Source organism: Lepidochelys kempii, chromosome 10, assembly GCF_965140285.1.
Source record: "Lepidochelys kempii isolate rLepKem1 chromosome 10, rLepKem1.hap1, whole genome shotgun sequence".
NCBI lineage: Eukaryota > Metazoa > Chordata > Testudines > Cheloniidae > Lepidochelys > Lepidochelys kempii.
The window spans coordinates 51,235,202-51,262,908 of NC_136389.1; the positions used below are offsets into that span (position 1 = coordinate 51,235,202).

General features: G+C 41.5%; 1 protein-coding gene across 3 annotated transcripts in view; it reads left to right on the plus strand.

Moving 5' to 3' along the window:
• Window positions 1–27,707, plus strand: part of ACSBG1 (acyl-CoA synthetase bubblegum family member 1) — a 68,970-nt gene that overhangs the window by 35,405 nt on the left and 5,858 nt on the right. For 2 of the 3 annotated variants that reach the window (XM_073303550.2, XM_073303552.2), the window contains exons 4-13: window positions 487–575; window positions 2,164–2,284; window positions 4,783–4,863; window positions 8,039–8,188; window positions 11,481–11,657; window positions 12,315–12,496; window positions 16,236–16,469; window positions 17,563–17,780; window positions 25,003–25,142; window positions 26,757–27,003. In XM_073303550.2, the coding sequence (XP_073159651.1) occupies window positions 487–575; window positions 2,164–2,284; window positions 4,783–4,863; window positions 8,039–8,188; window positions 11,481–11,657; window positions 12,315–12,496; window positions 16,236–16,469; window positions 17,563–17,780; window positions 25,003–25,142; window positions 26,757–27,003 (1,639 nt within the window). The remainder of the gene's footprint in view (window positions 1–486; window positions 576–2,163; window positions 2,285–4,782; window positions 4,864–8,038; window positions 8,189–11,480; window positions 11,658–12,314; window positions 12,497–16,235; window positions 16,470–17,562; window positions 17,781–25,002; window positions 25,143–26,756; window positions 27,004–27,707) is intronic. The other variant, XM_073303551.2, reaches the window with a different exon arrangement.

Sequence of the window (27,707 nt, forward strand, 5' to 3'; positions counted from 1 at the left end):
TTCACAGAGATGCCCCAGGGCCATACAGCTCTGCAACACTCCTCATTCGGGGCTATGTACTAAGTCCACAATCTGGCCGTAAGTATAATTAAACAAATCTAACCTGGCAAGGTGAAAAGGATTTAGTAAAGATTCTGAGTACGGGATAAGTCTAATATTTGTTGAACTTCAGTTCATGGTGCAAAGCCCTTCTGTTTTTCAGACCTTCTTGGAGGGACTGGGCTGGACTGGGAAGTTGGGTGTGAAGGATGGGAGAGTCTTATGTTTGCATGAACTTAGGGAGTGTTAATTGCAGACAGTGATTCCATTTTTATTGTATATATGGTCTATTAATACATTTTGCACTTATGCCTAGAGCTATGGATGGGTACATTTTTAAATGCATAAATAATAAAGAAGCCAAATCTATTTTTTTGTGTGTTGACTATATCTTTCTCTCTAATATGCCTGCATTACATATCCCAGTGTTTGCTCTTTTGTTTTAAGCTTGGTCTTGAACGATTCCACAGCGTAGCAATACTTGGATTTAACTCTCCAGAATGGTTCGTGTCAGCTGTTGGAGCTATTTTTGCTGGGTAAGTTTTGGATCGGTGCTAGGCCTAGGAATGAATGTTTTCCAGTGTAGCATTTGCTTCTGTAGAGTCTGACCATCCCCTCCTGTAGAAAGGGAGAGAAGAGAAACCACATTTCATTCTCCTTGTGCACTCCAAATAAACCACCTCTTTTCTCTTATAGCCCCTAAACATGTTGGAGCTATTGTGGCTCACAGTGCCTCTAGGGTTGAGTTAAAGACCCCGTAAACTATGACCAGTAGTATTGTTTCATTTGAAAAGATTACCTTCTCATAAGTATGTTCAGTCACATGGTGGGGACCTGTTACTTTCCCTGTATCTAAAATAAAGCAATCCAAAACCTCACAAAATGAGCCTCTTTGCTAAAGCCCCAACTGCAGTAGACACAGAAGATACTGTACTGTCTCTTATCTCTGTTCCTTGAGCGATATGGACCAAAGCCTACCAATTTCCTGTCAGTGCGTCTGAGCCTGCCCATGAACTGATCCCTGGCCTGGTTCCAGTGCAGAATATGACATTGATGAAGTGACAAGCAAAGTATTAACCAGCCAAATTCTGTCTGTCACAGTGTCTGTCTGTCTAATTCCAATAATCAATTTCTCGGTTTGGTCTCTCTGAGGGTGCATTTACGCCAGCAAAATTCAAACTGGTAATTCACCATCAGTGCAGCTCCATCAGTGGCAGAAATACTGGAGGATGTTCTGTAAAGAGGACTTAGGCATTTTTCCATTGCATGGTCTAAGGCTACTCTAGGCAACATGTAGGGTAAAAGTGCTGAGTCCTACGCTACAGCCTCCACTATTATTGCTTCAATTATGAATTTCTCTAGCTTAGACAAGGCCTTGGGTGCTTCAGATATTCACACTACCACATAATGTTGCTGTTTTTCAGACTCTTTTCTTGTGTCTGTTACTGTTAGCTGTGCAGAATACCTGGGGCATGCCTGACAGCCACATCTATGCTGCACACTGTGTGTACCCTTCCCTTATGCACTCCACTGGGTTTCATCCAATCTCAAATTCTTCTTCCCTTTTGAACAACTGTAGCAAAGGTGCCGACTCCAGGGGTGCTCCAGGACTGAAGCACCCACAGAAAAAAAAATTGTGGATGCTCAGCATGCACCGGCAGCCCGGCATATCAGTTACTTCCCCTCTCCCCCCAGCCCTCCTGCCAGCTGGCGGGCCCGGCCGATCAGCTCCTCTCCCTCCCCCAAGCCCTCCTGTCTCCTAGTGGGTCCCGCTAAGCAGCTCCTCCCCCTGCATCCCCCAGCCTCCTGCCCACTGGTGGCCCCGCCAATCAGCTCTTTCCCGTCCCCCTCCAGCACCTCCCGCCCACCACAATCAACTGTTCAATGGTGTGCAGGAGGTGCTGGGGGGAGGAGCAGGGGCGAAGTAGGGGCGGGAAGAGGCGGGGCGGGGGTGAGAGTTTTTTGGGGAAGGGTGGAGTGGGGGCAACGCCTGGGGCAAAACGGGGGTCAAGCATCTCCGGAAACTGGGGAAGTCGGCGTGTCTGAACTGTAGTATCAAGGGAAAAGTGTATCGTACTCAGTGTTTTCCTGCTTAGCCCTCAAATTCACGTTTTTTTTTAACAGAGGAATTGTCACAGGCATCTATACAACCAACTCTCCTGAGGCCTGCCACTACATTGCTTATGACTGCAAAGCCAATATCATTGTGGTGGAAAATCAAAAACAATTGGACAAGATAATGCAGGTATGGGGGTTGCTTTTATAACTTCTGAGATGTAATTCCACTGCTCATGATGCTGTGAAAGCCCAAATATCAGATATTTTAGCTGTAAAATGGTATTTTGGAACGTCTCACAAAACTAGAGACAGAACTAATATTTCTTTGTCCTGAAATCACAGGCCTCTGAGATACTTGAGATATTTGAGCTAAAGGATAATCTCCATAGCTATTAAAAAAATACAGTGCCTGTAACACACAACTGAGCAGTTCTCATTCTATCCAGTACATAGCACAGTAGCCAGTTTATTAGTGTTGTCTGACAAGCCATTTTCTGATGATGAGCATCATATCTTAATTCTGAGTGGGATATCACAGTCTGCTTCAATGCAAGTGATTAGGATGGCAAAAATTCATTGCAATAACGATTTCACTATAGGATTAACTAGTGTAATAATGCTGAGTTCTGATTAACATGGTGACCTTTTATGGGCTGACGCATTTCATGTTATTTGGATCTGGATTTCAGGAATCACAGTGGTGACTTCTTACAGAGCAGTTACTATTTCCCAGCACGACTTAACTATCATTGGAGGTTTACCTCACTGTAATTGGAATTACAACCTGCACATTGCAGAGCAATGAAACAGAACAGGGCTTTCATTCAATCCCAGTGAATTTACTCCATTTAGACTGAGCCAGCTTCAGTTTCCATTGAATTCGGTGGTATACCCAGTTGGTCTCCAATGAGCAAATGAAATAATGGTTAAAGAGGGGCTATCATACCAGAGGAAACTTTTAAGTGCATCCATTTTATAACAGACATCCAGCTAAGTATTAAAGATATTGATGTTTAGAGACTGAATCTTCCCTCTCCAGAACATCATCTCTTCCTGCTATTAATGTTAACTATTGAGGCAGGTATGAACTGCAGTCCAATATCATGGTGACTAACATGATATAAACACATGGACAGAGTGGGAAGCTCTTTATTTAAAAGGAATGTGTCACAATTTTGGCAAAACTTATTGGATGCTACAAATGGGACCATGCTGCTTCTCCATATGGGGCCTGATCCAGTGCCCCAGGAAGACAATGTGATCTTTCCACTGACTTCAGCAGTCTTTGGATTGAGCCCAAGTGAACACATTAGGTCAGGTGTTTCTTTCAGTGGTATGTTCGAGAAGGCTCTCGGGGATGGAGGAGGAGAGGTGTCCTTGAAGTCCTTGCTGAAAATGAAAAAGTGTGTTGATTGCTCTGCCTCTGATGGAGTTTGCCCCTTCTCTGGATACTCCAATAAAGTCCCTCTGGCCAGAGATAACATATTCCTCGGGCTTGTCAAACATACTTCTGAGGAGTCTTTTTTTTTATTATTATTTTGGAACGCAGCAGATTGCACCAACTACTAGGTATATTTTGTACATTTCGGGAGATAAGATACTCCTAAACAGGGCGTACATCCAGACAGACACTCTAGTTTGAATACCATTTACACTAGTTGAATACCATGCTATACTGTCAAAAGCAAGTGAGAAAGGTATCTGAATCCTGATGCTTGTTTCTTTTTGTCTATACACGTTTTTATCTAGAAAGTTAAAAGGAAGCCTGTGGCCAACCCTGTTTTATCCAGCTGAACATTTTCTGTGGTGCTTTTCCAGGAGAAATCTGCCTCAAACATAATACAGATGTCTTGTTTTTAAGCCTGTGGGTTTATCATGCTAGTAATACATGGTTAGTTTGGAGGCCTAACCATTGCTATCCACACAGGTACAGTTTCACCAGTTCAGCTATCCATGGTTCAGGTCAATAATGTAGGTGCGACTTTGGCTGTTAGTGCACCATGATGCAATTAAATGCTTCTGGCAAGGATAGGCAAAACTACAACAGGGGAAGTGAAAGCAGCAGCACTGGTATCTAGTGGTGAAACTAACCTAACATTTTTACAGGCTAAACACCAGCTAAGTGTTCAGATACAATAGCACTCTTTCAATGTTTTCTATTTCTTTGAAATTGCCAAATTGCTTTTATTTTTTTAAATTATATATGTTTATATATAAAATGTTTAAAATGAGGCAGAACATTATAAAAAACTTAACCAAGGCTTGGCTACTTTAGAGACCATCTCTGTCTTCATGTGATAACCACAGCAGCTGTAATCCTCTCACATCCCACCCTAAAAGCATTACTCTCACTGGTTTAAATGCAAAGAGGCTGGTGGCAGGTCATTTTAAATTAAGGTCCTCAACTCAGGAGGAACCTTAGTTGGAGCACCTTGGTCCAACATAGCATGGGTATAGTCTCCTCCAGAGCATGCTGCAAGGCCTGTGTGTTTCCCCAGGGGTGTTGGGATGAACTGGGTCTGAGTAGCTTTAGAGAAGAGTACTGTATTATTTATGGTGGGTTTGAGGGTTTTTGTGGATATCAATCTAATTCAATTTTTGGAATCTTTTGATAGACATTTTTAATTAAATCAGAAACAAGTGAATAATAAATTAATATGCTGTTTTTTTTTTAAACCCCAACAGATCTGGAGTCGTCTACCATACTTAAAAGCAGTTGTGCTATACAATGACTCTTTATCAGAGAGACATCCCAATTTATATACGGTATGTGAATTTTAGAGTGGTGTAACAATTCATTCATTTGATGTATTTCACCTTCTTTTCTGTCTGTGGAATGTCTGCCAGAGGATAACAATGTTTTCAAATATGTTTGCTCTTCAAAATACTTCAGTGTAATTTTTCATTAATTTAATTTACTCTTCCGTTTGTTTGATAGTTGATATTCAAAATTAGAGCTACATTGGTTGGCTGGCTTGGTCATGTGTTATGTTTCAGTTACTAGATTGGATTAACATAATATTTACCAGACTTCTGGTGAGACTATACTCGCAGAACTTTTGTTGTTGTTGTTGTTGTTTTGTTAATACATTGTCTGCCCAGCTCTAGTGAATTGTGGTAAATTATGCTGGATCTGGGAACTAGAAAATGCTTGTGCTCTCACAATCCATTGTCAATATTTTGTTGTCTATGGAACCTCCTATTCTGCTAATCTTTGTATTTGTAGCAAATATTTCTATCCATAAGCAACTGTTGAATACAAGCAACTATTACATATGCAAAGAATAAAACACTAGTTCTAGTGTATTCAGGGTCTTCTTTAGCTCATGCAGTCCTTAGACAGCAAGATTAGGGACAAGATTAAGGATCAGACTCATTGTCAACTATAGGCCCAAAATTTAGGTTTAAAAAATAGGGTTTTACAAAACCTAACATGTGTAGAAGAATTTTCATTATTTATTTTTTAAATGTCACTGAAGACAATTTTCTAATGTGAACATTGAAATCAGCATTCTGCTTGGAACTGACTGTGAATTAACAGTGTAAATCCCCTGCTTAGTTTCATTGCCCATGCTGAAAGAATTGCAAAAAGACTACACAGCATTTAGTAGAGAGTGAATAGTAAGCAAATCTCTTAAGGCTTCAGATATCAAAACTGAAAGTATTTTACTGGTAACAGAAGTGAGGAGAAAATGTTTAACATATTTTGTGCCAACATTGTTCCTTCTCTCTGTATTGCTTTTCATATTATAAAACACTTAACTATACAAAGACACATAGATATCAAGAGTGTGATATACAAAATGCAGAGCAATAATAAGAAAAATTAATTTGCTGTGTAAAGAAGAGCTTATTTAATCATATACATTTGTTATTAAATAACAGTAAACAGTAGAGATGAACTCACACTGAGTTCCAAGTGTCTGAGAACTTCGAAAGAGATAAATGACCTGAAGTTTATATTTTCTAATAGTGGAGGACAAAATGTAACTGAAAATGCTACTGATGTAGTGACAGATCTGCCACCTTTTTTCAGTGAGAGAGCATAATTGTTACATCAGTTGTGATGATAAGAATTGGCAGTTGCCATATTTGTATTCCATACAGAGACACTCAGAGATCGAATCACCAATGGTAGAGATAGTTGTGTATTAGTTTTGATAAAAACCCAGTCACATAAAACACAGGCTATTGATAGGAGAAGGTTTGTGTGTAACAGATTGATAGTTGAGATAATTGTACAGTAATGAGCAGTTGCTGCAGCTACGACAGACTCCTAGTCCTCTGGACAGTGTATTTCCATAAATCTGTGTGACTTTACCCTTCAGTCTCTGTGGAATGGAAACACTATCCTAGTGCAGGTGCTGTTCAAGTAAACAAAGCCTAGGCAACAGGCGCACAGAGATTAATGCCTTGTGGTGTGAAAGAGAGTAAGGTCAAGAATACAAGGCATGAAGAGTCAAGTCATATAGGAACAAATCCGGACCCCACACCATTGCCAGTTGCTGTGGCATTGATGCAATCCACTATGTGGGGAGAAGCAGGATGTGAGGAAACCATGAAGGTGTCCACACCCTCTATATGCCGTGAAACTGTTGTCTGTGGTGGGCTCCTGCATGCTTTTACAGGTGGGAGTTTGGAGGAGGGATGGGGCATGAGTGGTGTGTCAGTGACTAAAAAGGAATCCCAAGACAGACTCTCCCATGGAGGGGCAGCTCCCCTGCCATGAAGAATACTACAGGTTAAATGCTGAGGTACTGATCACAGAGTGCATCCTGAGGGGAAGGATCCATCCTTCTCAACTATGTAAATTCTCCCTTGCCACTGCCACCCTAAAGCCCAGTTGCTGATTACAAGCTTGGTGCAGTGTCCAAGTTTTGCCCGTAAGTCAGTAGTGGGGAGATTCCTTGCCAGGTATAGAACTGGGGTGCTTCCCTCAGTCACTGCTCATATACAGCTGTGTAAACATTATATGAATAATCCAGTCTTTCAGTGGGAAAATAACCCTTTTTGGTTTTCTTTCCCACATGCTGTGACTACCCCACTCCGTCACCTATTAACATTGAAATAATGGGATCTTAATGTGTATATGTTACATTCAGACCCATATAAATGCATTGTGCCGACACATATCTGATAGTAATCAATAGAACATATTGGCCCAGATTCTCCATTCTGCTAAGGCAATTTTGTGTTGCACAAAGGGACCATATGCTTGCAGCATAAATTAGAGTAGAACCGCTCATGCTCTGCCTTGTTCAGGGACTGGATGGCCCTGAATCAGAGAGCTTCAGCCAGCTTCCTGCATCTGCTCATCTTCCCTAGATAGTGGAGAACTAAGGCCATTGTTCACACATTTAAATAATAAGAATACTTGGCTTTTACATAGAGCCTTTCATTCTAGCATCTCAAAGTTCTTTGCATATAGACTAGACAAGAAATAATCTATTGGAAATCCAACAAAATTGGACAGTTTACTTAGTATTTTAACTATAAGCTGTGATACAATTTACTTTAAATATGAATCAAAACCATTTCTAACGTGAGCTCTGAATCACATTTTCAGCCCATGTGACTAGAAAAGTGAAAAGGAATGTTATTCCCTAAGTAGTCACCTAAAGAATTAATAAAACTTCACTGCCTTTGCACACTCCACTTTTAATAGCTGTATGTTGGGGTGCTGATGCAAAACTTTTGGGATAACTTGTGGAGAAGGGACTGTGTGACATACAGATCAAAACTGTGGTCCTATATTGGGCTTAGACCCCTCAGACAGGCGAAATTCCAATTTACCTGAATGGGAGTATTGCCTAAGAAAGGTCAGAAGAACCAGGCCCATCTTAATTTTTCTGTCCTTTTTCCAGACTCTTAAAATATTGCAATTTCCACGCTTTCTATTAGCTGACTCCTTGAATTGTTTTTTCCCCATTTCATTTTGTAGATGGAAGAATTTATGGAGTTGGGAAATGAGATACCAGATGCTACACTCAATGACATTATTAGCTCTCAAAAGCCAAATCAATGTTGTGTGCTAGTGTACACTTCTGGAACAACTGGGAAGCCAAAAGGAGCCATGTTGAGTCATGACAATGTATGTACTCTAGACACAGCTTTATGATAAAGCTTTTCAAAGCATGAGGGTGTTTATTTCTGTGCTTTAGAACAAAATGGGATCATGGTGGAGTCTCCAAGCACTGTGGCACTCTGTTTTAAGGACGGAATAGCAAAAGAAATTATATCCAAACTATATATTTCTGAGAAACTACAAGCTCTTCTCATAGCTGAGTTTATAAATGACTTTCTCTGGTTCATGCAGTTGATTGTGTGATAAAACACTGTTAGCACAAATATCTTCAAATGACCTCTCAAGATCATCTTCAAAAGAATCATACACCTTAGGCAGCCAATGTCACAGCAGCCTGATATTAGAAGTTTTTGCAAGGTTTTATTAAACTTGGCCCTTTATCTGTAACATTATTACCTTTCCAAGTTACATTCATTTTAGTTCCTCCTAATTTAGTAAAGAATAGGAAAAGTTTTGTATATTCTACAGCCCTCTTATTCACAAAATCCGTGTCTATGTTGCTGCAAACAGCCAACTCTATAGTGCCAAAGAGAGTCAAAAAGCCAAGCGGAAAAGAGACTTTACACAAAAGTCTGCTTACCACGGGCTAGAATGTGGTTGGCTCTTACATGGCTATGCAGTGCGGGAAAGGATTAAGGAACTTGCGTGAACACTCGTGTAGCCCATAAAAGAGCTGGCTGGAATTGCACCTTCTGCTCTTGATGGAGCACAGGGTCTGATAATGAAAGCAATTCACCCTAAAGTAGGGAGTAGGCAGAGCAATATCTGGAAGTAGGATATGCTGGACATGATGGACCAAAGGTCTGATCTGGCATGGCAAATCCTGTGTTCTTCTGTCTCAAAGGAATCTGGTACAGATTTTATTTTGCTGTCAAACTATTTCTGGCTACTGTGCACAAGCAGGCTATTTTTATGCTGATCAACACAGTGGAAAACATCCTTTGCCTGTAACTGTACTGCTGCCTTCTTTAGTCAAAAGAAGTTTTCCTCTGCCCTTATTCTAAACCTGTGCTGGGTCAGGCTTTCATCCCTTTCATCCCCACCCTGATCTGACGTGTGAACATAACTGCGTGTTGAGGGATTTTTGGATGCTAAGCTGATAATGCAGCTACATATTTAGAAAACATCTTGTCAAGCCTCTTTGTACTCTTTTTCCACAAGCGCTTGCCCAATATTGCCTTCTGCACCTAGGGCAGCCTCCCTGAACCTATACACCATGGCTAGTATTCCTAATGATAAATACCACTGGTGATCCTGAATGAATTTGTGTAAGCAAATTACCCCTTCTGTCATGCGAACTCAGTGTTCTATAGTATTTATTGCTGTTTTGTTTCAAATGACATCCTAGAAATGCTGTGCTGATGAAAGGTGACAGACTAACCTTCCTGGACACGGGAGTCCTCTTTACCCAGAGCAGGGCAACACACAGGCACCAACTTTTCAAAATGCTGGGGGGTGCTGGACCCTCAGCTCTGCCCCAAGCCCCATCCCTACTCCATCCCTTCCTTCAAGGCCCCACCCCATCCCGCCTCTTCCCGCCCCTGCTCCACCCCACCTCTTCCCACCCCCACCTCTTCGCACCTAGTTCTGCCCCCTCCCTGAGCGCGCCGCATCCTCACGCCTTCCCCCCAGCCTCCTGCATGCTGTGAAACAGCTGACTGCGGTGGGTGGGAGGTGTAGAGATAGAGGGGGAGGCGCTGATCCATGGGGCCTGCCAACGGGCGAGAGGCGGTAAGGGGGAGCTGATAGGGGGGCTGCCGGTGGGTGCTCAGCAGCCACCATTTTTTCCTGTGGGTGCTCCAGCCCTGGAGAACCCACAAAGTCAATGCCTATGGGGCAGCAGCACAAGCAGAAACAGTGCAAGCTTCCCCTCATGGATCTCCCAGTGTTCCTCAAGCCTGACTGGGAAGGGCCATCTTTAGGAGTGAAATGGGGAAATGGTCTAAAATAAATAGGTGAAATTCAATAAGGACAAATGCAAAGTAGTACACTTAGGAACGAATAATCAAGTGCACAAGTACAAAATGGGAAATGATTGTCTAGAAAGAAGTATTGCAGAAAAGGATCTGGTGGCTATAGTGGATCACAAACTAAATATGAGTCAACAATGTAATACTGTTGCAAAAAAAGCAAACACCACTCTGGGATGTCTAGCAAGAATGTTGAAAGCAGGACACGAAAAGTAATTCTTCTGCTCTACTCAGCACCGATAAGGCCTCAACTGGAGTATTGTGGCCAGTTCTGGGCACCACACTGTGGGAAAGATGAGGACAAACTCAAGAAACTTCAGAGGAGAATAACAAAAATGATTAAAGGTCTAGAAAAGCTGACCTACGAGGAGAGATTGAAAAAATTGGGTTTGTTTAGTCTGGAAAAGAGAAGACAGAGGGGAGACATAACAGTCTTCAAATACATAAAAGCTTGTTATAAAGGGAAGGGTAATAAATTGTTCTCCTTAACTACTGAAGACAGGATAAAAAATAATGGGCTGAAATTGCAGCAAGGGAGATTTAGATTAAATATTAGGAAAAACTTCCTAACCATCAGGATAGTTAAGCACAGGAACAAATTACCTACAGAGGTTGTAAAATCTCTGTCATTGGAGGTTTTTAAGAACAGGTTAGACAAACACCTGTCAGAGATAGTCTAGATAATATTTAGTCCTGTCTCAGTGCAGGGGACTGGAGTAGATGATCTATTAAGGTCCCTTCCAGTCCTACATTTCTATGATTCTGTGAAGGTGTAGTTCAGTTCCTTTGTCTGTTCAGTCCATAGGCCCTCTGGTGAGGTTAATTGTGTCAACAATACCCATTGTGTATGTAAGGCAGGAATTGTAGTGCTTACAGTGCAGCAGGGGGAAAACAGACTGCCACCAATTCATTATATTCCTTGCAGTTCATTTGCTCTAAATAGGTTGTTAAAGGTAGTGATATCTCTAACAACACATGTGTATTATACAGACAGAGTCATAGTTTACTAACATAACAGGACTGGCTGCTTAAATTGTATTAAAATAATATTTAACATCTTGACAGGTTTCAGAGTAGCAGCCGTGTTAGTCTGTATTCGCAAAAAGAAAAGGAGTACTTGTGGCATCTTAGAGACGAACAAATTTATTTGAGCATAACTTTTCGTGAGCTACAGCTCACTTCATCAGATGCATTCAGGTATTTTCCACTGAATGCATCCGATGAAGTGAGCTGTAGCTCACGAAAGCTTATGCTCAGATAAATTTGTTAGTCTCTAAGGTGCCATAAGTACTCCTTTTCTATTAACATCTTGTTATTTATGTGAACAGATAACCTGGACAGCAGCACACGCCAGCAGAGCTGGGGATATGCAACCAGCAGAAATCCAACAGGAGATTATAGTCAGTTACCTCCCGCTCAGCCACATAGCTGCTCAGATATATGACCTCTGGACTGGAATCAAGTGGGGAGAGCAAGTTTACTTCGCTGAGCCAGATGCTTTAAAGGTACCTGTAGTACTTTACATATACATTTAAGGTAATTTTTTCACCAGCAGAAGCACTAAGTAGAGCATTTGGTTTTAAGGAGATGCAGGCGATAATTGCAAGTTTTGTGTAACCATTCTGGAAAAGTGAATTGAATGGGAGATGTAGAGCCAATACTCCAGTGACCTAAGGCCCCATTTTACCCTAACCCAGAGCCATGCCTAGAACTGTGTTCCGTCAGCTCCAAAACCACAGGCCTCTATCACTTTAGCTAAAGAGCTCCTCTAACTGATAGCAATAGTGGATCTCTTACCCTCTCTGTACACAAAGTTAGTTCATTACATTATAAAATGAAAAAATAATATAGCCAGAACCCAAGCTCTTTTTAAGGCAGCAGCTTGAGGATTCCCCTGGCACAGGAGGGAGTGTAAGCAATGTTCCAGGTAGGCAGGATCAGGGGGGACAGAAAGGAGGAGTAAAGCCACCTGTGCGCTCCCCCAGCACATACACAGTTGTGTCAAGCACTGTTCTAGTTCACCTGGAGATCTAGCTGAAATAATAGGCTCTGACTTCAATGATATTATACATATAAGTGCTGCAAGACGTAGTTCATTAGGAAGAAAAAACCCTCCATAACACCAATCCTGACTTTCGCAATATATTCTCTTATTTTAACAGGGCAGCTTGGTCAATACACTGAAAGAAGCACAGCCAACATCTCATATGGGAGTTCCACGAGTATGGGAGAAAATCATGGAGAAATTAAAGGACACGTCTGCTCAGTCGGGATTTATGAAAAAGAAAGTGTTATCATGGGCCATGTCCATTAGCTTAGAGAGGAACCTAAGCTGCTCAGGAAGGTACACTTAGTAACAAATACTACTTTAGCTATGCCCAAAGAATCCTATCTGCCCTCAATTATCCCCAAGTAGCCCCACTGACTTCATGGGGATTGCCTTTCTGTTCTCACTAGCACAGATATTTTACCTGGTAATTGGCATTCAGCACTGTAGTTTTATATTTTGGTAGAAATCAGTGGGGGGAAGAGATGTTCAGCAGCATCTCGTAAAACTGATCTCGGGTTCTGCTGGGGTATCTAGTTTTGACTGGATTTTTAAAGATAGATGGATTTCTGCCCTGGGCTTTACTATAGTTTTCCACTGGAGATTTTCTCCACCTTTGTTGCAGGCTTTGGCATCCATTCCAAGTGTATCAATGCATTTTTATCTGATTTCCCAAGGTCATTAAACTCATTGCCAGGTGATGTTGTGAAGGCCAAAACTATAATGCAATTAAAAAAAAATTAGATAAGTTCATGGAGGATAAGTCCATCAATGGTCATTGGCCAAAATGGTCAGGGATGCAACACTATGCTCTGGGTGTCCCTAGCGTTTGTTTGCCAGAAGCTGGGAGTGGATGACAAGCGATGAATCACTTGATGATTGCCTGTTCTGTTCATTGCCTCTGGAAGACAGGATACCGGGCTTGGTGGAATCATAGCAGATTAGGGTTGGAAGAGAGCTCAGGAGGTCATCTAGCCCAAGCCCCTGCTCAAAGCAGGACCAACCCCAACTAAATTATTCTAGCCAGGGCTTTGGCAAGCCGAGCCTTAAAAACCTCTAAGGATGGAGATTCCACCACCTCCCTCGGTAACCCATTCCAGTGCTTCACCACCCTCCTAGTGAAATAGTTTTTCCTAATATCCAACCTAGACCTCCCCCACTGCAACTTGAGACCATTGTTCCTTGTTTTGTCATCTGCCACCACTGAGAAAAGCCAAGCTCCATCCTCTTGGAACCCCTTTCAGGTAGTTGAAGGTTGCTATCAAATCCCTCCTCACTCTTCTCTTCTGCAGACTAACTAAGCCCAGTTCCCTCAGCCTCTCCTCATAAGTCATGTGCCCCAGCCCCCTAATCATTTTCGTTGCCTTCCGCTGGACTCTCTCCAATTTGTCCATATCCTTTCTGTAGTGGGAGGTCCAAAACTGGATGCAATATACCAGATGTGGCCTCACCAGTGTTGAATAGACAGGAATAATCACTTCCCTTGATCTGCTGGCAATGCTCCTACTAATGCAGCCCAATATGCCATTAGCCTTCTTGGCAACAAGGGCACAGTGTTGTCTACTGTAATCCCCAAGTCCTTTTCTGCTGCTTAGCCAGTCGGTCTCCACTCTGTAGCACTGCATAGGATTCTTCCGTCCTAAGTGCAGGACTCTGCACTTGTCCTTGTTGAACCTCATCAGATTTCTTTTGGCCTACCCTCCAGCGTATCTACCTCTCCCCCCCAGCTTAGTCATCCACAAACTTGCTGAGGGTGCACTCCATCCCATCATCTAGATCATTAATGAAGATGTTAAACAAAACCGGCCCCGGGACCACTGGGGCACTCCGCTTGATACCAGTTGCCAACTAGACATCGAGCCATTGATCACCACCCACTGAGCCTGATGATCTAGCCAGCTTTCTATCCACCTTATAGTCCGTTCATCTAATCCGTACTTTTTTAACTTGTTGGCAAGAATATTGTGGGAGACCGTATCAAAAGCTTTGCTAAAGTCAAGATATGTCACATCCATCACTTTCCCCATATCCACAGAGCCAGTTATCTCGTCATAGAAGGCAGTCAGGTTGGCAGGGCCAGCTCCAGGCACCAGGCACCAGCTTTCCAAACCGGCGCTTGGGGCGGCAATGAGAATGGGGCAGCAGTCCGTTTCCCGCGGCGGCTTTTGTGCGGCAGCTCCGCTGCTTTCCTGGGGGCGGTGGCAATTTGGTGGCAACTGCTTGGGGCGGCAAAATTGGTAAAGCTGCCCCTGAGGTTGGTGAGGCATGACAAGATAATAGCCAATGGCTCTGCAATCGCATCAGCCAACTCCCTCAGATGCATTAGATCTGGCCCCATGGACTTGTGCATGTTCAGCTTTTCTAAATAGTCCTTAACCTGTTCTTTCACCACTGAGGGCTGCTCACCTCCTCCCCATACTGTGCTGCCCAGTTCAGCAGTCTGGGAGCTGACCTTGTCTGTGAAGACTGAGGCAAAAAAAGCATTGAGTACTTCAGCTTTTTCCACATCATCTGTCACTAGTTTGCTTCCCCCATTCAGTAAGGGTCCCACACTTTCCCTGACCTTCTTCTTGTTGCTAACTCACCTGTAGAAACCCTTCTTGTTATGCTTCACATCCCTTGCTAGCTGCAACTCCAATTGTGGTTTGGCCTTCCTGATTATACCCCTGCATGCTCGAGCAATATTTTTATACTCCTCTCTAGTGATCTGTTCAAGTTTCCACTTCTTGTAAGCTTCCTTTTTGTGTTTTAGCTCACCGAAGATTTCTCTGTTAAGCCAAGCTGGTCGCCTGCTATATTTACTATTCTTTCTGCACATCGGGATAGTTTGTTCTTGCGCTCTCAATAAGGCTTCTTTAAAATACAGCCAGCTCTCCTAGACTCCTTTCCCCCTCATATTAGCCTCCCAGGGGATCCTGCCCATCAGTTCCCTGAAGGAGTCAAAGTCATCTTTTGGCTTAAGTCTGACCCAATATGGCTGTTCCTAGGTTCTTATGTTATCTACAGCGCCCTCAGGATTAATCACTCCATTCCCTCACCAAAAAGAAACAGTTTTATAGAGGCCTGTGGCATGATAGCACTTGACTATGAATTTATGTACAGCAGGGGAGAAGATCCTATAGCGTATGTCTACACAATAAAGAAAAATTCGCAGCTGGCCCAGGCCAGCCAACTCAGGCTCATGGGGCTCAGCTGTGGGACTGTTTCATTGCTGTGTAGACTTCGGAGCTCAGGCTAGGGCCTAGGCTCTAAGACACTATGGGGTGGGAAGGTCCCAGAGCTCAGGCTCCAGCCGGAGCCTGGAAGTCTACACAGCAATGAAACAGCCTCTCAGCCCGAGCCCCACAAGGCCAAGTTGGCTGTCATGGGCCAGCCGTGGGTTTTTCTTTGCTGTGTACACATACCCATAGAGATTCCAAAAAACATTGCATGTCTGTACTGATTTACTTGTATGACTTTTCAGTTTCCCAGATAGGTTTATCAAATTGCCCAGACAATGAGGCTCTTGTTATCATAATGATTGTAGATTTTGGTGGAACTAGCTCATATTTAAGTGATAAAGAATCAAGGAATAGTGAAAATAGTGATCTCCACAATGCATTTCACCAATCCTTCATGAGCCTGCAAAACTGGGGCATCCCTGGTATTTGGAGTTAGTATTCAGGGAAGGTTTCAGAGTAACAGCCTGTATTTGCAAAAAGAAAAGGAGTACTTGTGGCACCTTAGAGACTAACCAATTTATTTGAGCATAAGCTTTCGTGAGCTACAGCTCACTTCATCGGATATCCGATGAAGTGAGCTGTAGCTCACGAAAGCTTATGCTCAAATAAATTGGTTAGTCTCTAAGGTGCCACAAGTACTCCTTTTCTTTATTCAGGGAAGGACATTCTGTAAATGATACAAATGGGAAATAATGTGCCTAGACATCCAAACCCGAATGATGAATGTGTAATTGAAACACAAAGTTGGTTTGTTTTGGAAATTATTTACATTTCCTCTGAATTCCCCTGTCTTTCTCTGTGTTTTTTCCACTCAGCAGTGATTTAAAGCCCTTTCGAACAAGATTAGCAGACTACTTAGTACATGCAAAAATCCGCAGTGCTCTGGGATTTTCCCACTGTCAGAAGCATTTCTCTGGTGCTGCTCCTGTCACTACAGAAACTCTGGATTTCTTCTTGAGTCTGAACATCCCCTTGTACCAGGCATATGGGATGAGCGAGACTACAGGCCCGCACTGCATGTCTGGGCCATATGTTTACAGACGTCACAGGTAATTTTACAGAACCTTTTACATGCAGGAACCAAACAATCCTGCCAACGTGAGAATGCCCATGATGTCTCCTGTTCCCACTGTTTTTCTTTCCCACTCCCTCTTTCACCTTCTTGTTTTTATGGCAGTTTCTGGGTAATTAAGTCGTGATACAGAATTTCACATTATTCTGTGAATTTGCCAAGTCTTTATCTTTGTCTTCACTTTGACTGTGCTCTATCCCACTGTCCCAAGTTGCCTCCCGCATCTACTTAGGTGGCAAAAGCCCTTATTGCACTGGACCCAGCTGCTAAAACTTCTACTTTCACCCATGTCAATTTCTACCACATATTTATGCATTTTTACTACAAAAATCTGCAACAAATTGAAAACAGAAAATTGGGAAAAGACAGAATGAATTGAATATCAAATATATATATTTGATATATATATATATATATTTAATTCAATAAAATGCTCTATTTTTAATGTATGAAAAGCTGCTACTGTATTTTCAGGTTGCTTTGCTGTAAAATTTAGATTCATGTCCCTTGAGACTTGAACTTGAGAGGCGGTGTTGTCTAGTGGATACAGTGCTGGACTGAGACTTGGGAGATGTAGGTTCTCTTTGTTCTTTCCTTTAACTTCCCCATCTTCAAGGCTCTGTGTTCCAGCTCAAGACAGTCTTCATGCCAGAAGCTGAGCATCTTGCTTCCACCACGCTTTGACCCACGGTGTCAGTCAAACCCGGTCTCTTGCACACTGTGCAGAGCACAACTATTAAACCAAAGGGCTGGCCTACTTAAGAGGGAATAATGTGCAAATACGAAATTTAAAACAGAGAAGTGTTTTAATGCTCCAAAAGAAACAAAAGGTCCACTTGAGTAGCAACACAGGGCAAAATCCTCAGCTGGTATAAATGTGCAGAACTCCACTTACACTGCTGCTTTACATCAGCTGAAATTCTGGCCTGTAACTTTCTAACAACGATGGGAATGTGTTTGTTTATACCTTCTCAAGGATTTAGAGATGAGATATTATAAAGGTTGGCTCTATATTTTATCTGGCTTTTCTAGCATTCCTTATGAATCTTTTCCTTCTTGTTCCCTTGTAGCTGTGGCAAAGCAGTGCCTGGCTGCAAAGTGAAACTGGTGAATGAGGATGCAGATGGCAATGGAGAAATTTGTTTCTGGGGAAGAACTGTTTTCATGGGTTATTTAAATATGGAGGATAAAACTAAAGAAGCTATTGATGATGATGGGTGGTTGCATTCTGGAGACCTAGGAAGACTAGACAAGGACGGCTTCCTCTATGTTACTGGAAGAATTAAAGGTAAAAAGCAGTCTCCTCCCAACTTTTTAAAGTAACTATTCAGTGTTGTTCAGTCATACAACAGATAAGCACATAGGAATACCTTATTGGATCAGACTTGTGGTTCACCTGGTTGAGTGTCTCCAACTCCAAGTGCTTCAGAGGAGCCCTCACAATAAGTAGATGTGAGAGAATCTGCTCCCATGAAGGTCTCATCCTTAGAGATTGGCTTAAGCATTGCAACATGAGGTTTTATCTCCCTTCCAATATTCACTTTGTTAGCATTAACAATAATTCTGGATGTTTTGTTATCCATGTAAATGTTCAATCCCGCTTTGAATCTTGCTAAGTCCTTTGCCTTACTGACTGATCAAAATATTCAGACAATAATGTTAGACAATCACTATGTTTTGTATTAAGTCATGAATCATGGGGCTACATGCTAGAAGAGGGTGCCTAATGAAATAGGAAAACTCACTGTACTCTTACTGCCATGTGGGAACTGGACATCTGAGATGGCTGTAAGCTCCGCATTTCCAGACCATTTGAACAATATCCTCTTAGTTTTTGAAGGTAGAAGGATAAGTTAAAACAAAGAGGAATATTTGGGTCTGGTGACAGTATTTTGCTTGAAATGTTGTCCAGGGAAGGTTTTGGTAATTTGTTTGCCTGGAAGCTCACTTCCAAGATACATACTCAGAAGGGTGATATTTTGTCACAGTTCAGATGCTTCCTAAACTACCTTGTGTAATGAGTAACTGTAAGCCCTGAAAACAAGATGAATCATGAGGGAAGTAGCTGCACTTGCTGGTGAATTTGTAACAGGATAACATTACCATGTGCAGTCAATCCTAGTGGGCTTTATTAGACAGTAAAATTAGCCTGCACTGAATGTGATCATTTTGGCCTCCCTTAATTCTCTGTCTTTCCCTTTTCTGGTTACTTTTCCTTTCCTCCCATGTTATTCTTTAACAAAGTGGCCCAGTTCGATTATGTTAATGTTTGCATTGCACTTATACCTTCAGTGATGGGAGTGCCATTTTTTAAAAGAATAAATACTGTAAATGAAAGATAAATTAAGGCTAAGTGAGCCAGTTTGGATAAAATAAATACTGCCTGAATTTCCAGGCAAACTTCAAGTCCAAGTCTAAACCATTTAAAATATATTGGAAGGTCAGATAAATCTCTGCCCTCCCCCCCGCCCCCGCATCCTTGAGCCTTGAACAGGTCTCCTCCATTTGCAGAAATCCATCTCAGCAGGTCTGGCTGGTGTCTTCAGTTCTCATGAGTTCTGGCAGGACTTTCAATGCATCAAGGATGGGAGGGACAAATGATGATGTTTTGTGATATCTCTGACCCAGAGTAGCTCTTAAGATTTGAATAGTCACATGTCAGAGATAGCTAGATAAGAGAACCCCCTTAATGGAACCTCATTGCGGGTGGGGCAGCAGCAGTTATAAAATTACAGGGGCTCTGGTGGGTTTGGAAAAGTTGAGGAGGAAGAAATCTTTAAGGTTTAGACCAACATCTGATTTGTGGAGGGGTGACCATATATTTAAGATATGATAAAGCATAGTGTAGTCTCTCATCCTAGAAATATAAATTGTACTTCATAAAATAATTCTGTACACACATCATATTATCCAGGAAAATAATTGTGGAGTATTGACTGTGCCAATTTATGTGGATTTAGCTGACTGGCTATTGTATATAAAACACACATGGGCCTATTATATACTTTCCCTGCCCTATAGCCTCCAAAGCTGTTACTGAACACTAGTGAAATTAGGACCCAAACCTGTGAGTAACTATTTCCCCTGAGTTCCCTCAAGTGCCACTGAATTGAGTAAAGAAAAGGAGTACTTGTGGCACCTTAGAGACTAACCAATTTATTTGAGCTTAAGCTTTCGTGAGCTACAGCTCACTTCATCGGATGCTGTAGCTCACGAAAGCTTATGCTCAAATAAATTGGTTAGTCTCTAAGGTGCCACAAGTACTCCTTTTATTTTTGCGAATACAGACTAACACGGCTGTTACTCTGAAACCTGAATTGAATAAAGCTCAGTAGCAAATGGGATCAGGTACTAAGCTACTGAATGTGCTACCTTTGTTAAGCTTTTCCCCCTTCACGTTTTTAAAAAACTGATAACTATAAAGATAACTATTTTTGTATCACTGAGACAACAGATTATCACAGTTAGGGAGTTTGAAACAAATGCTGATCCATGAAGTATAGGATATCTCAGAGGGGGTGTGTAAGGAGCAATAAGCTGGTTTAAAAGTAAACACTGAATATCAGAGGTAACCTCTTTCTCCTCTCTATTCTACTTTCTCCCTATCTCACAACTCACTGCCAAATGGTAGTTTTACCATAACACAGCACACAAGTCAGACAATCTAATGTTTCTTGTAAGAAATAAGACACGTCAGTTTTCCATAACCTTTTCTTTCCTTCTCATTTCCTCTGTTTCCTTCTTAGACTCATCTGTTTACCAGACTTAATATCTACTCAATATGCAAATTCTGATAATCTCCAAAAACATAATTCCACTGAAACAGTTAGTCAAGTTTCTATCATCTTATTGTATTCAATACCACAAATTTTGGCAAAGAACCAAATTAAAATACAGACAAGAAGCCTCTTAGTTAATACTGAATATGCTACTGTCAACTAAGAAATGGATTCAGCAAATACTTACAGGTGCTTACCTTCACGTGCAGCAGTAGTACTACTGACTTCCATGGAAGTACATAAGTAAAGTTGAGCATTTCCATAAAAGTGTTTCCAGGATCAGGTCCCTTAATGTAGGGCTTTCAGTTACAATAGTACACTGAAGTCCATTTGTCTGCACTCTTCTGTACTGAGTGCACGGTAAATAGGCCTCATGGCCTGTGATGGGATGTTAGATGGGATGGGATCTGAGTTACCCAGGAAAGAATTTTCTGTAGTATCTGGCTGGTGAATCTTGCCCATATGCTCAGGGTTTAGCTGATCGCCATATTTGGGGTCGGAAAGGAATTTTCCTCTAGGGCAGATGGGAAGAGGCCCTGGAGGTTTTTCGCCTTCCTCTGCAGCATGGGGCACGGGTCATTTGCTGGAGGATTCTCTGCTCCTTGAAGTCTTTAAACCACGAATTGAGGATTTCAATAGCTCAGACATAGGTGAGAGGTTTTTTGCAGGAGTGGGTGGGTGAGATTCTGTGGCCTGCATTGTGCAGGAGGTCAGACTAGATGATCATAATGGTCCCTTCTGACCTTAGTATCTATGAATCTATGAGTACATTATTTCTTAAAATGTTTTATGTATTTAAAATGACAATTTATTTTAGGCACAGGCAGAGGACACAAGTTTAATGCAGTGGAGCCCTCGTTGTTTGCTTATGGGATGGTGCAATGTATTGAGAATTGTAATAGTCAAAGAATTTTACTTTAATAGACAAGTATCAGAGGGGTAGCCATGTTAGTCTGTATCCACAAAAACAGTGAGGAGTCCGGTGGCACCTTAAAGACTACCAGATTTATTTGTGCATTAGCTTTCATAGGTAGAAAATCCACTTCTTCAGATGCATGGAATGAAAATTACAGAAACAGGCATAAATATATATTGGCACATAAAGAGAAGGGAGTTACCTTACAAGTGGAGAACCAATGCTGAAGGCCAATTTAGTCAAAGTGGATGTGGTCAACTCCCAATAACTGATGAGGAAGTGTCAATACCAAGAGAGGGAAAATTGCTTTTGTAGTGAGCCAACCACTCCCCATCCCTGTTCAAGCACAAATAGATGGTGTTATGTTTGCAAACGAATTGTAGCTCAGCAGTTTCTAGTTGAAGTCTGTTTTTGAAGTTTTTTTTGTTGAAGAATGGATACTTTTAAATCTGTTATTGAGAGCTCTCCTACTGGGTTTTGGATGTACCATTCCTGATGTATGATTTGTGTCCATTTATCCTTTTACGTAGAGATTGTCTGGTTTGGCCAATGTACATGGCAGAGGGGCATTGCTGGCACATGATGGCATATATTCCATTAGTAGATATGCAGGTGAATGAGCCTCTAATGGTGTGGCTGCTGTGGTTGGGTCCTCTGATGGTGTCACTAGAGTAGATATGGGGACAGAGAAGGCAACGGGGTTTGTTACAGGGATTGGTTCCTGGGTTAGTGTTTCTGTGGTGTGGTGTGTAGTTGCTGGTGAACAATAGGCTTTTGATGTAACTTTCTGTTTCCCAAACATCATGTAATCAACTACATGGATTAACATAAGGTAATTTGCAAAAAGAAAAGGAGTACTTGTGGCACCTTAGAGACTAACCAATTTATTTGAGCATAAGCTTTCGTGAGCTACAGCTCACTTCATCGGATGCATACTGTGGAAAGTACAGAAGATCTTTTTATACACACAAAGCATGAAAAAATACCTCCCCCTACCCCACTCTCCTGCTGGTAATAGCTTATCTAAAGTGATCACTCTCCTTACAATGTGTATGATAATCAAGTTGAGCCATTTCCAGCACAAATCCTGGTTTTCTCTCCCCCCCCACCCCCACGCGGGTGGCCCCACAGTACGCCAACATTTTTATGGCTGACTTAGAACAAACGCTTCCTCAGCTCTCGTCCCCTAATGCCCCTACTCTACTTGCGCTATATTGATGACATCTTCATCATCTGGACCCATGGAAAAGAAGCCCTTGAGGAATTCCACCATGATTTCAACAATTTCCATCCCACCATCAACCTCAGCCTGGTCCAGTCCACACAAGAGATCCACTTCCTGGACACTACAGTGCTAATAAACGATGGTCACATAAACACCACCCTATACCAGAAACCTACTGACCGCTGTTCCTACCTACATGCCTCCAGCTTTCACCCTGACCACACCACACGATCCATTGTCTACAGCCAAGCTCTGCGATACAACCGCATTTGCTCCAACCCCTCAGACAGAGACAAACACCTACAAGATCTCTATCAAGCATTCTTACAACTACAATACCCACCTGCGGAAGTGAAGAAACAGGTTGATAGAGCCAGAAGAGTTCCCAGAAGTCACCTACTACAGGACAGGCCTAACAAAGAAAATAACAGAACGCCACTAGCCGTCACCTTCAGCCCCCAACTAAAACCCCTCCAATGCATTATTAAGGATCTACAACCTATCCTGAAGGATGACCCAACACTCTCACAAATCTTGGGAGACAGGCCTGTCCTTGCCTACAGACAGCCCCCCAGCCTGAAGCAAATACTCACCAGCAACCACATACTACACAACAGAACCACTAACCCAGGAACCTATCCTTGCAACAAAGCCCGTTGCCAACTGTGCCCACATATCTATTCAGGGGACATCATCACAGGGCCTAATAACATCAGCCACACTATCAGAGGCTCGTTCACCTGCACATCCACCAATGTGATATATGCCCTCATGTGCCAGCAATGCCCCTCTGCCATGTACATTGGTCAAACGGGACAGTCTCTACGTAAAAGAATAAATGGACACAAATCAGATGTCAAGAGTTATAACATTCATAAACCAGTCGGAGAACACTTCAATCTCTCTGGTCATGCGATTACAGACGTGAAAGTTGCGATATTACAACAAAAAAAACTTCAAAACCAGACTCCAGCGAGAGACTGTTGAATTGGAATTCATTTGCAAATTGGATACAATTAACTTAGGCTTGAATAGAGACTAGGAGTGGCTAAGTCATTATGCAAGGTAACCTATTTCCCCTTGTTTTTTCCTTACCCCCCCCAGACGTTCTTATTAAACCCTGGATTTGTGCTGGAAATGGCCCACCTTGATTATCATACACATTGTAAGGAGAGTGGTCACTTTAGATAAGCTATTACCAACAGGAGAGTGGGGTGGGGGGAGGTATTTTTTCATGCTTTGTGTGTATAAAAAGATCTTCTGTACTTTCCACAGTATGCATCCGATGAAGTGAGGTGTAGCTCACAAAAGCTTATGCTGAAATAAATTGGTTAGTCTCTAAGGTGCCACAAGTACTCCTTTTCTTTTTGCGAATACAGACTAACACGGCTGTTACTCTGAAATAAGGTAATTTATCCATTAAACAGTTCATATACTGTTTACCACAAACTTTAAAGAGACATATAGACAATGACATTATTTCACCCAAGATTTCATCTAAATGTTAACATTCCCTTTTGATCTCTGAATCAGTAGCTATAGTGATAGACAGGAACTGTCTGTTTACATGTCTAACATCTAACAAGATATAAGTAAACACATACAATTAGTATCACCTCTAATTTTCTAACAATACAGGTTTGCATTTCAAAGTTCCAGCCTACCTAACATGTCTCAAAAGGTTGACCCTGGGTCATTTAGCCTGCAAGCTACTTAACCCTTTCTGGCCATGTCACAGACTTTTTTTAAATCATTTTTTAAAATTTGAAATGACTCTTCACTTTAAAATGTCCTTTGTTTTTTAAATAAAACTAATCAAAAACATTTTAAAATGGTCAAAAAACAAAACAAAACATTTTGATTTTGAAGGAAACAAAATGCTCAGAATGGAATGACATTGTGACTTCTTGATTCGCTGAAAATTTCAAGGAATTCAGTGGTTCATTTGACCCCAAACAATTATTAATTATTATTTATTTTATTGGCAGCAAACCAAGAAATCTATTATTCATCCAGCCCTACTCTGGACTGCCCCAGTTACTCCCTGGCTGTTCCGTGCCGATCTGCGTCTTCTAAAGATCCATCTCCATGTGCTTGCTTGTGCTGACCTGCCCCCTCTGGGTGGTTTTAAGGTTGCTTTTTATTATGGTGCCAGCTGTGAAAGGGATTTTCGCAGTTTCGCAACACTAGAGCACAAAGAGAATGAATGCCAGATAGCACTGAAGGGAGCCTAACTGCTGAAAATCCCAGGTTATCAGTAACACCTCGAGAGTCATAATTAATCTTCAGTTAACCAAGAGTTTAGGTTATCTGCAGTCTGGTATAAAGGGTTTTGCTTTGTATGCACAATAGTGTGTGTTTGTGTTTGTTACAGAGGGAGAGAGAGTGCCCTCTAGGGATATTGCAAAGGATATATCTGGCTTTCAGGAAGGTTAATTTTCACAGCTAAACAAGTTTTGTTCTCTTTGAAAGCTATTGGTATTCCTATTATCTTCTATTAGCAGGAATGTGATAAATGGTTCAGCCCACCTCTTAGGCAGCTGTGAGGAAATTATTTGAATTCAACTAATAAGTTTCTTTTTATGCCTAGAGTTAATTATTACAGCTGGAGGTGAAAATGTGCCTCCGATCCCAATTGAAGATGAGGTCAAAAAGGAACTGCCCATTGTTAGCAATGCTATGTTGATTGGAGATCAAAAGAAGTTCTTATCAATGTTGCTGACCTTAAAGGTAAACTACTCTTACTGCTGATTTTGACAAAATCACACCCCACTAAACTCCTGAGATCTAAAATCTTCTAGATACCTTGTTAGTTTAATGAAGCCTGAAGTCTAGGGGTGAAAAGACTTGAAACTTCCTGGATATTTTTCTGGTTTGAAAAATAGCAAGTGTGTGTGGTTCCACATTGGGAAAAATGTTCAAATTACAAAGTCTGCTGGCTTTACTCACGCTGGTAGATTTGCTGTGAGCAAGCAGGATTTGGCCCTTATGCTGTATAGCAGAAAAAATACTTCACATTCATTTCTAATATTCTTCCATAAACAAAACAAGACTTACTTTCAGTCTAAAATTCAAATTCACTTGCATTAAGAAAAACCTGGAAGAGCAGAAGTGAGGTCTCCATGAGAGTTCAGCATTTGCCTTCTCTATAATGGGCTGTTGTCACTCTGCACAGGCAGAGTCCTTAGAATTTTAAAGTCTCAATACATAAAAAACAAAAGGCTACACAGTTTCATAGCTACTTACACAAAAGGCTTTTCTGGCCATGTTTTCTCATTACAATTTATGCTTAAGACAGAGAATGTTTACTTTCTAACAGACCCTATTTTCCACCTATTTGTTCCTTTTGGGAAGAAATCAAAGAATGAATTTAGGAACAAGATTATGAATAGCTGAGCTACAGGATCAAGCCCAACTGAAAGATTGTCCTTTGTTAAAATGCAAATATTATAGTAACAGAATGAAAAAAAGGGCCCAGTATATTATTATATAAAATTTCTTGTCTCGGGTGTCCCAGGGTTAGTCACCCTTTATATTTATTATCTCTGTCACTGATTCCTCCCCACCACCAAGTGTAAAAAATATATATTTTTTCTAATTTTAAACAGCAGCTCTGTCTCGAGAGATCAAACAGAACTATACAATTTTCAGTAAGCCATTTTTATAAACAGCATCTTGAATACATTTCTTGAAATAACAATGCAATTGATTTGGAAAAACACAGGGTATGTCTACAATGTGATAAAAAGCCCACAGCACCCAGTCTGAGAGCCTAGATCAGCTGACTTGGGCTCCAGGGCTTGGGCTGCAGGGTTAAAAATAGCAGTGTAGAGGTTTGGGCTTGGGCTCAAGCCCAGAGTCTGAGATTCCCTCTCCCTTATAGGGTGTCAAAGCTGGGCTCCAGCCCAAGCCCAAATGTCTACACTGAAGTTTCAAAGTGCTGCATCCTGAGCCCCGCAAGCCTGAGTCAGCTAACTCTGGCCAGGTCTTTTAATGCAGTGTAGACATACCCACAGTGCTAAACTTATTCAGAGTATATACAGAGCTTTTTCTATGTTAAATATTTTGACATGTTTCAAATGTGATCATGTCACATACATGACGATCACATATTAGCCAGCCTGTTTGCGTTGTGTGGCCAAATTGACAAACTATCTCTCATCTAGCAAGAGTCCACAAATGGTCCCATTTTGTAGACTTAGGACTGCAGTTTGGACTGTTTCACTTAAGTTTTGATACTCTGAGCTGCCCTCAAATCCCACTGGTTTGAGTGGGGATTGAGGACACTTAGTGCCCTATTGGAGCCAGCCATTAATACTGAAACTCTGTCACTTGATATTGTAGAGTGCTCTGGACCCAGATACATCCGATCCTACTGACAATCTGACAGAGCAAGCCAGAGAATTCTGCCAGAAAATTGGCAGCAAAGCCACTAAAGTGTCAGAGATTGTGGCAACAAGAGATCAGGCTGTTTACCAGGCCATTCAAGAAGGAATCGACAGAGTCAACATGAAGTCCACTGCCAGTGTTCAGCATATTCAGAAATGGACAGTCCTGGAAAGGGATTTCTCCATTTCTGGTGGAGAATTTGGTGAGACCTCTGCATACTAATCTATACTGAGATACTAAGTGAATACAGGAGGGGTGTGGAGTACTGTAAGATTGGGATTTCTATTTCTCAGGAATGGTGGAGATGGGAGTTATATAGCTCTTCCGAAACAAGTGACAATTCTCTGATAGCAATTCACACTGTCAGATTACAGAACAATGATATTGATACAATCTTAGGGATGTCAACCACTCCAGGATAAAATCAATTCATATTACAATTTGAAATTTAACCCATGGTTTGTGAAATATGGGAGCTTCATAAAAACCTTAATATAACATACTGGTAAGTTATCCTTGATCAATTTTTTTTTAAATTAAGAAATTCAAGAAGTCCTACAATTTTGGTGCCAGAGAAAGAATCAAAAATACAAAAAAAATTATATAATCTATATGCCAACCTATTTAATAATTGTTAATTGTGTCCACAGCTTTTTCTCTTTTTAGAAGAAGGTAAAATGAAGTCAGTTTAATCAGAGAAAACAAAATCTTATTGTAACCCTTGCTTAAAAATTAACCAGGAAATCAAGGTCATTTGGCAGCCAAGGCCTGTCTTTTGTGGGGAGGGAAAATTATGAGCAATAATTAAATAAATAAATATATGTTGGTGAAAGATGTTCTAGTTTCTTGCTTCACCAACTTTAACTTCTAACTAATGGAATACAGAATATTTATGCGGACCCCTGT